We start from the raw sequence: 10476 nt of genomic DNA, 5'->3' as shown, positions 1-10476 counted from the left end.
CATACACCTAATGCGCCTGAATTGTACCGCATGTGAATTAATGCTCAGTTCATGACTTCTTAAAAGACACATTTTTTCTGAGATGATTAAATAAATTACGAATGATCCTGGCGAGAGACACCACTCAGATCGCTCTAAAGGAAGGACCTGCCATTCAAACACAAGTCCCTGAGCGCTTCCAGCTGCCATGGCCTTCAGGCCCTGCCCCAGAACTGGCCCTTCCCCAGCAGCCCCGGCCATGACGATCACAGCAAGGACACGAGGGCTTCTGACCAGCCCGGGGCTTCTCTCAGAGTCATCGTCACTCGGAGTTCCATACTGGCTCGGCTGGAACTCTGTCAGATCTGGACTGTAATCTGAGGTTCTTTCTGCCCAGTCCTGCTTCCTTCCCATTTCCACTTGTGAGTCATTCTCTCTCAATAATCCTCTTACACTTTTCAGCATCCGCTTCCTAGAAAACCCAAGTGACACACGTGTCGAGCAAAGATACTGAAAAGATATGCAGCCATCCGCCTGCGTAAAAAACCCCTGCGCTGTAAAACCCTTCGACAAATATTTGTTGAATAAATAAATGAGCGAATAAAAAAGTATTCTCCGATCTCAGTATTCTCTGGTGAGTCGATTCCTTTGCACTCGAATGAGAATGTTAATGAGCAATGACATTTCATCTTTAAACCTTTCGTGGTATTGATTTCGGTCACGTGCCTGCTTATCTTTGTGATTGAAAATTCCAGTTCTCCTGCCTGTTCTATTTGCTATAATTAGACTCAGGAAAGGAGTGACGGCAACTTACATTTTATAGCCACCGATTTAGCCTCAGGGAAAATTACACCTTTGGATGTGCTTACCACATGGGCCAGAAGAGAGAGCGAATCTAGTCTGGCTAGCGCTGCATTTCTTTCTAAGTAATCACCTTGATAAATGCCCCAAAACTTCCTCCCATTTTTTGAATCCACTCACACTACATTTGGAATTTCCTAGAACTGCCCCAGCTTTGGAGTTTGTAGTTTCCTCTGGTTTTATTTCTCCATAACTCTGATCTCGTCTGACTCATTTAAATGAATACTCCCAATTTATACTTCCAACACAGTGGGAGGGAAAGAAGGGCAGAGAGCAAAGAACGAAGCGAAACAAATGGAGTAACACGTTGGCGATCGGTGAATCTGGGTAAAGATTATGCGGGTGTTCTTTGTACTCTTCTTATTCACATAACTTTTCTTTCAATCTGAAATTATTTCCCAAGACGAACTTGTTTTTAAGAAGCTATCTGTAGAGGCGATCCCAAGTTCTTCACTTGTCCCTAAACCACACTGATGCAAATGATCCATTCACGTCCCTGAAAATGGCCCTTATAAAACCACCTGTGATTCTGATGATTTCAAATCCAGTAAATATTCTCGCTTCTCATCCTGACTCTCAGCAGTATCGGACACCACCGACCGCGACTTCCTCTTGAAACAGATTCCTTGGGATCTTGTTTCCCTCGGTCCTGTCTACCTGCTCTCTCGGGCTTTGTGCAGCCTGGCTTCCCACAGAACTGTCACTGATTGGAGCTCCTCACCACTTGATCTTAGACCCTCATCTCTGCTACCTCTTCGCTTGTTCTCCTAAGAGAGCTCATCCTTGCCCAAAATGTCCATTATATAAATACACAAACAACTCTCACATTTCCATCCCAGCCAGAGTTTTCGCAGCCACAGAAGCTACTCGATATTCCCACTCAGTCCCTTCAGAGGAACCTGGAAATTCCACATATCCCAAAGTGACCTATGTTCTTTCAGGGTCCTCCAGATCCATAAATGCTTCCTCTTTCTATGCCATCGTATGAGCCAAAAGTCTTGGCTTCTCTATCTCCATCAAAGCCTTGCCAACTCCTGTTCCTTTTATCATTTATCTCTTGTATGCATCTATTGCCTTTCCATCTTCGAAGCCAGCCCTCCATCCCAAACATCCCGCTGTCTCTCACCTGGATGATCCCATGGGCCTCCTTGCCTCCACTCTTTGCCTCCCATGCAAACTCTACACTCCCGCCAGAGATCTAGTTCCAACAAGCTAATCTGACTGCTTGTCTTCTTAATACTCCAGTGCCCTCGGGATAAAGCTGTGGCTGGCATCCACGAGCTGGCGTGGCCTGGCCTTCTCACCCCCCTCTCCCCTACTCTAGCCACCATCCTGCCTCTGGCCCTGTGCACATGCTGCCTTCTCCACCTGAAACTCACTTCCCCAAATCCTCTCTTTATCTGATGCTCTTCAGACCTTATAATGCTGTCTCTGCACGACTCAACTGATACAATAATAACAACATCTTCCACATAGTGAATCAAGTGCCTGGAACTGTGTTAGGGAACCCATCAGCTGACTTAATACTCCCAAGAACCCATGAGCTACAAAGTTTGTTTCAGTTTTACAACTGAAGACACAAGGCCCAGAGACGTGAACACACTTACCCAAGGATACACAGCTTAGCTAGCAATGGGAGGACCAGGCCTGGAACTCAGCTCTCTGTGACTCAAAAATGCGTGCTCTGTATGAGCCAGAAATCTCACTTCTGCGTATCTATCCAAAAGAATTGAAATCAGGACCCCAAAGAGATATCTCCATCCCTGTGTTTACTGAAGCATTATTCACAACAGCCGAGATATGGAAACAACCTAAATGTCCACCAACAGATGAAAGGATAAAAAAAATTAAGAAAACGTGGTATTACCTACACAATGAATGTTATTCAGCCTTTAAAAAGAAGGAAATGCTGCCATATGCAGCAACATGGATGAACCCCGAGGACAAGGTTCGAATCATGCCTTGGTCTTTCTTGATGGCCCCCAGCCAGGAGCCCCGCCCCCAGCGTTGCCTCATTAGACCCAAATATGCTCCTCGTGTCCTTATTATTGAGCAATTTACAAGGGTTTAGGAGCCCTAACAACAGATGCTCCTAGCGCCCTGTCTCCTAGGAAATGACAAGGGTTTTAGGAGCTCTGTACCAAGAACCCAGGGCAGAGACCAACGTATATACTGTGTCTCGCAATATGCTACATATGTTCCTATTATCACTACAAATTCTGGATTCCAAAACACATCTAGCTTCCAAGGCTCGAGATCAGGGACTCAGTCGTGGAATCGTATGAGGGACCGGGATGTGAAACAAGGCACGGCTTCCCGTGTGTGTGTGTGTGTGTGTGTGTGTTGGGAAGCTGGTAATTTTCAGCTTCTGCACCACCCACCCCCATCCTCCATAGAGGGGAGAGGGCTGGGAGTGGAATTAATAATGAATCATGCCTGCGTGAGGAAGCCTCCTTAAAATCCTGATAGTAGGGGTTTTAGAGAGCTTCCAGGTTGGCGGACATATCCACAAGGGAAGGGTGACACCCCTCAACTCCTAGGACCCCCCCAGCACTCGTCATCTGGATGCTCATCTACACCCTTTCGCGTCTCCTGTAATAAACCGGTAAACGTAAGTCAGTGTTTTCCTGAGTTCTGTGAGCTGCTCTAGCAAATTAATCGAGCCCAAGGAGGGGCCATTGGACCCTCCGACTTACAGCTGGTTGGTCATAAGTACAGGTGACAACCTGGGCTTTCGATTGGCCTCTGAATGGGGCCAGCAGAGGGGTGCAGTCTTGTGGGACCAAGCCGTTAACCTGTGGGATCTGATGCTATCACCGGGTAGATGGTGTCAGAACTGAGTTGAATTCTTGGGCACCCAGCCAGTGTCTAAGAATCGTCCGTTGGTGTGGGAGAAAACATCCACATATTTGGTAAGTAGACGTGTCGGAAGGAAAGCGTTTTGTGTGGGTGGTATAGGAGACTCACATGAGAGAAACGCAGCATAGAAAGAAGAGGGTTTTTCCCGAATAAGAAGAAAAAAACCTGAGTCTTCGGGCCAGTTCCGATAATCAAGCACACTAGTGCCCCTACTTTATGAGTACTCGAACTAAGGAATAAAAAAAGACACATCCACACGGGTTCAGTCAATTTGGGCTACCAAAGGAGTTGCAGAAATTTTTCTGTTTGGGGATTTTAGCATTGTGGGTGCGAGACTACGAAGCTATGGTCATTTTTACAGCATTCCATTTTTTGTAATTGAAACTTTGTGACTTCGTAACCCCCCGTCTTGGCAAGGGCGTCTTTATAACATCACAACCGTGTCATTGTAACCTGTCTCCTGTGAACTGTTATTTCTCTGTAACATGCCCATGAGCCATTACAGAAGTCCCGCTGTATACTGGTGTGTCACTACCTGAGAATTCTACCTTCGTGTTGTTCCGTCTTTGTTATACTTCCCTCACGTACCACTCTATTTCCACGACATACTGTCTCCGTATCACTGGCCTTGTCTATCAGCTTTTAACACCCGCCCTGTTGTAGCACTGTGTTTTTTATAACCTCCTTTCTGTGTGAGTGTGCTCCTAATAACCACTGAAATGTACTGAGTGCCCATCGAGAGCCAGGCGCTGTGCACTGAGTGTGTATGAAATGAATCAGCTCCTGTAACCCTCCATATTAGTCTGCTGGGGCTGCCACAAACTAGGGAGCTTAAACAACAGAAATTTATTTTTTCACAGTGCTGGAGGCTGATGTCCAAAATCGAGGTGTCAGATGGGTTGGTTTCTCCTGAGTCTGTGAGGGAAGGATCTGTTCCAGGCCTGACTTATGGATGGCCGTCTTCGCATTTAGATGGTGTTTTTCGCGTCCGTGCGCACGTGTGTGTGTGTGTGTGTGTGTGTGTGTGTGTGTGTGTGTGTGTCCAAAGTTCCCCTTTTTATAAGGACACTAGTCATACTGGATTAGGGCCTAGCCCACTGACCTCATTTTAACTTAATTACCTCTGTAAAGACCCTGTCTCCTAATACAGTCACATTCTGAGGTTCTGGGGGTTAAGAATTGGGGAGAGGGCCCAATGTGACCCAAACTTTTATGTATTCTATGAGGTCACTTGGAAGTGACTGGGGTTTCAGGAAGCCCGACTCTAGAACTTATACTGTCAACCACTAAGTCGCTGTGTGACTTAGGCCTCAGTTTCCTTGCTTGTAAAATGTGAATAAACATAGAATAGTACCTTCCTAATAGAGTCCTTGCAAAGCAATTACTGTTTGGGACCAGTAAGCATTAATAAATGTCAACTGTGGTTATTGTCGCTATTGTAGAATTCCATCTGTTGTCTTGAGTCTTGGTAACATCCTACAAGATTTGGGGCTTAAGCATCCTTGCTGTGGGATATTCTCAGACCCAACATAACCTAGAAAGTAGGACAGTCTCTCAGATGCCAAGGCCACCAGGAAAGACACCAACGGCCTTGAGGACTACTATCGTAAAGGTCGTTTGACAGCACAGAACAAGAACGCACTCCAGAAGGAATCTCATGGGAGGACGCTCAAGTTTCTCATGGCCCCCAAGGGAGATACGTACTAGGTTGAATAGTGTCTCCCACCCCCCACCAAGATTCATGTCTTTCCTGGAACCTCAAATTATGACCTGATTTGGAGCTACGATCTCTGCAGATGTAATTGAGATGCGGTCACACCGGAGTAATATGGGCCCTACAGCTAGTGTGACTTGTGTCCTTGTAAGAACAGAAGAGAAGCAAAGACAGAGACACGCAGAGGGAAGACGGCCGTGTGAAGATGGATGCAGAGAGTGGAGTAACACAGGTCTAGGACAAGGGACACCGAGGATTGCGAGCAGCCACTGCAAGCTGAAAGACGCAGGGAAGGTGTCTTCACTAGAGACTTTGGAGGGACTACGCAACTGCCGACAGCTCGATTTTGGACCTTCGGCCTCCGGAACTGGCGGATAATACATATTTGTTGTTTGAAGCCACCAAGTTTGTGGCACTATGTTAGGGCATCCCAGGAAACTAATAGGTTTCCCAATCATCATTAAGTATCCCATGTCACCAGGAAGAGAAGTTGGAAACCTAGGTGCTTCCTCTGTCTATCCAGGCTCTGTGGTCTCACCTGTGAATTCCTGGGCATCTTCCTCTCCTCTCTCTCTCCACAAGGGCCCTTTCATGCTTCTCTCTCGCCAGACCCACACAGTTTCTGCAGAGATCTGATTGGCCCAGCTTGTGTCATGTGTCCACCCTGGCCCAATCACTTGCACCAGAGGAGAGGCAACACCCAGCGTAGCCAGACTGTTTTGATGTTGGCCAATCAGATTTGACACTGGATCCTAGACCAAGGATCCTGGGGACCACGCCTCCTACATGAATTCTGGGGGTGCACAAAGTGTTAAGGCTTTAAGGTGCGGGGTCACAAAGGCCATTCTAGCAGTCCAGAAGCATTCGGGAATGGGGACTGGGTATAACAGGTGCTTGCCAACCAGTTTGGAACTAGATTAATAATTGAATGACTGGGGAACCCTCGTGCACTGTTGGTGGGATTGCAAATTGGTACAGCCATTACGGAAAATAGTCTGGAGGGTCCTCAAAAAATTAAAAATAGAACTACAGTATGACCCAGAATTCCACTTCTGGGTATTTATCCAAAGAAAACCAAAACACTAATTCGGAAATATATATGCACCCCTTTGTTCACTGCGGCATTATTTAGAACAGCCAAAATGTGGAAGCAACTTCAGTGCCCACCAATAAGCTACTGGATAATGAACATGTGGTACATGTACACAATGGAATATTACTCAACCATAAAAAAGTGAAACCTCACCATTTGCGACAACATAGATGGACCAGGAAGATATTATGCTAAATGAAATAAGTCAGACAGAGAAAGACAAATACCATACGATCTCACTTATATATGGAATCTAAAGAACAACATAAACAAACAAGTGAGACGCGGACTCACAGCTGCAGAGAACAAACTGATGGTCGCCAGATGGGATGGAGCTGGGGGCCGCGTGAAGAACGTGAAGGGATTAAGAAGAACAAATTGGTAGTTACAAAATAGTCACAAGGATGTGAAGCACAGCACAAGGAATATGCTCAACGATATTGTCATGACCATGTGTGGTGCCAGATGGGGACTAGTCTAATCGGGGGGATCGCTTTGTAAATTAAATAAATGTCTAACCGCTATGCTGTACACCTGAAACTGATATAAAATAATATGGTATGTCACCTCCGATTGAAAGATAATTTTTTAAAAATAATAATAACAATAATTTAATGACTGATATGGCCATACTCATGAGTGTCAGCTCCACGTCAGTCAGTTCTGCCCACTCAGGAGGGAAAACCCCTTGAGAAGGGCTAGGATGGGTCAGGCAGACGGCCTTCACCTCCACCTCCCCGTCTTCACGGCCCATCCCACACACTCCTTCCTGGCCACCGCCGACCAGAACCTCCCCTCTCCGCCTCGTCCACTCCCATCTCTCCTCTTAAGGCCCATCTTGGCCACTTGGAGACTTCTGTGTCTACCTCAACCCCTGTAAGGAGAGCCAAAGTCCAGCCAGTCTTACAGTGGGCGTGAGATCCACATGGTAGCGAAATCTATGGGGCGGGGGAACTGGCCGGGTGTGAAGAGAGAGGGAGCGTGGTGTGCTGGTACATGTTTTAACAAGCAGCTCTCCAGAGAGGGGAAATGGAATTGTGTGTTTGCTATAAATTTTACGGGCATAGATGATCGTGTGGCCCACCGCTTACAAATAAAATAGAAAACACTCTTCATTGCAAATCCCATATAGTCAGTTGATTCTTACAGAATGCTTCAACTTTTCCTCTTTTTTTTTGCCTTCTTATATTGCTTTATCTACTTCACAATATGGAAGCATCTTTCCAGCACTAGGCAAAACTCCCCTGCTGACAGAAACTTAATATTGGGTCAAAACACAACATTCAATTAGAAGCTGGTAATAGGAGACCCATAGGAAACAAGTAACGACAGAAGGTTTACGATGAAGGAACATCACAAACATGCAAGTTTAGGAAGCAGAGGTGTCGCCCCGTTAACTTCAGGGAAAACACGAGCATTCCAGGCATGAGGCAAAACTCATCGCGACGGTGACGGCGAGGGGGTCGGTGCTAACCACCCGCAGACTGCGACTCAGTTGCTTTTCCCTCCCTCGGCTCCTGCAAGAGTTGCCTCACCTCCTCCCCAGTCCTTCCCACGTTCTCTTCCTCCGTCCTTGCCTGTGGCTCTCCAAGCCTCCGAATTGCATCCCATCTAGACTGCAGGATGGGCTGCCTAACAGGAACCGCCTAAGATTTCCTCTAGGCACAGCACTCACCAGCCACGGGACGGGGGTGAGGGCTCTTCTTTATTAGCATTGGCTCCTTTTCATCCTCTTTTTCATCGGTTGGCATTTTTCATGTTGAGATTTTTTTACGGCTTGTTCCTCTTCCGACGGCGTCACTCCTGGGCCTATCCTTGCTGTCTCCCCGGCCTCCCCATTCTCGTCGCAAGGGCGCCACAGAGACACTCAGACCGCTTGGACCAGGAGACCTGCTGCCCGCCGCCTCCGCCTCTGCCTCTCGGGGCCCCGCCGCTGTCCCACACGCCCTCAGAGCCAGCACGAGCAGATACTGGGAAGGGGGCCCGGGCTCGACTTTCCCCGCTCTGGTACTCACGGCCAACCAATGGGTACAAGACAAGTGAACATAGGTTGATGTTTTCCTTTAAAAACTAAGGTCAAATGGAATGGCGAAGACGTCCGCACTGCATCTGCTCATCTGTGGTGTGAAGGACTTCTTTGCTAAATCAGATAATGGTTTGAAAACACCAGACGAAGACTCTCTTGATGTTTCGTGTGGTATTCACAGTCTAACAGGCACGGATGAGAGGCACTTTTAAGTCTAATCTATATGTTTAACATCCTTTGCTCCATCACTGTAAGTCTAGACAATCAACAGACAATAAATCGAGCCCGGACTTTGTAGCGTTTGCTGATTCCTGTGGCTGATTTTAAGTCACTGGTGTGACATCGCTGAACACAGAATCGGCAAGCGACGTCCTGCAGAACTACACTAGAAAGTATTTCCACCACGAATTTACAGTCGAGGAAAATAACCTCGAGATCATAGATAATAGGAAAATGGAAATGATAAAATCCTCAAGCATAGGGTAGTTATGAGCCTCCAATCACTCACAGTCTGGCGCACAGTAAACGCTCAACACATAGCAGTCATTAAGTTTATAAACATTTTATTGTTTAGTGCCACGCACACTCCCCCACGGCCCAGTCACAGTGTCGAGCCAGCCTATGAGACGTCAGCTTGGCAAAAGCTGGGGTCTTGGTCTGCCTTGTTCACAGCTGTGTGTCCTGTCCCTAACACCTAAAACAGTGCCCGACACATAGCAGATGCTCAATAAAGCTCGCGCGGATGACTGAAGCTCACACGACACACAGAGTTCCGCAGACTCCCAACAGCTAGCCCCACAGATCCTGTGGGGGCCCGGGGTGAGTCTTTATTGCTCACATACTAACATAAATAAGGATTTGGGGGAGGTCGGTTTTGCTTGCCGATGTCTCTAGCCCTGCATTTTCACCGTACCTGGCATGTAGTAGATGCTCAATAAATATAAGTTGAACTGATTAATAAAAAGTCCGCTGTCTGAGCTCAGGCTCAGAATAAATACCAAGGGTTTGACTCGGGATGGGAGTGAGAGTAGGACCTGGAGCGTCCTCGAGGCCGGGGTGAGCAGCCGGGAACCCTGCCCAGACTGGTGAGGTAGAATAGCTGGGACCCATCATCAGAGGCCCCAACGAAGCAAGGCAGAATTCAGTCTCTCCCTAGGGAGTGGTACGCGGGACCCACCTCATGAGGACTGTGGGTAGAGAAGTCCGATGGGGACGTTGGTGGGTAGAAGTCCTGGGTAGAGGCACAGGACTGTGGCGCCTTGTGCAAGCTGCCAGGCAAATTGGGCCTCGGTGGTGGCATTCAGGTGGACACTCAGGCGCTGGCCAGCACTCAGGTGCAGCAGGCCAACCTGGGAACCAGCCACGGAATTGCGGGCTTCCGAGGACAGAGCCGGCAGGTCCAAGGTCAGGGCCAGAGCTGCGGTCCCTTCACCCCGCTGCTGCAGGTGGAGGGCAGTGGAGACCCAGCCAGAGCCAGCTCTGTTCACCACACGATGCAGTTCCACGTACAAGAAGACGGAGTAGAGGCCGGCCTCGGCCACTACCAGCTCCCGGGTCTGCTCGTCGTAGCTCAGGCCAGGGGCCAGGTACACGCCCTTGAGGCCCGCGGCGCTGTACCAGTGCAGGAGCCCTTCGGTGAGCCGAGCTGCAGGAGGAAAAAGCGAGAGCACTGTAGGTGGGGACGCAGCCCTGGGGAGGGGTGTCGGGGCTCTGAGAGAAGGACAAGGGGTCTCCGAGGAGGGGGAAGATGTTCCCAGAGGGCGGCTGGGCTGGGGGAGGAAAGGAGGAAGGGGCACAGAGGGAGGGGATAGGTTGTCGCAGAGGGGGCTGGGCACTCAGAGAGTGGGGGTGCAGGAAGATGAGAAAACCAACGCTAAAGAGGGCGAGGGAGAGGGACAGGGGACTCGGTAATGGAAGGAAGGGGTTTAGAGAGGGACGTGAAGG

The 10476-nt window shown here is 48.5% G+C and overlaps 1 protein-coding gene across 1 annotated transcript in view; it reads right to left on the bottom strand.

The window, feature by feature from the left end:
- Positions 1–9097: 9097 nt before the first annotated feature.
- Positions 9098–10476, bottom strand: part of TNFSF9 (TNF superfamily member 9) — a gene marked incomplete at its 5' end in the record, with an annotated part of 2614 nt that continues 1235 nt past the window's right edge. The window contains one exon of the mRNA XM_025043273.1: positions 9098–10177. Within this exon, the coding sequence (XP_024899041.1) occupies positions 9711–10177 (467 nt within the window). The remainder of the gene's footprint in view (positions 10178–10476) is intronic.

This window comes from Pteropus alecto, unplaced genomic scaffold (assembly GCF_000325575.1).
Source record: "Pteropus alecto unplaced genomic scaffold, ASM32557v1 scaffold30, whole genome shotgun sequence".
NCBI classification, from domain to species: Eukaryota; Metazoa; Chordata; class Mammalia; order Chiroptera; family Pteropodidae; genus Pteropus; species Pteropus alecto.
Note: the sequence above shows the minus strand (reverse complement) of the source record. Positions and strands in the feature narration are given on the sequence as shown.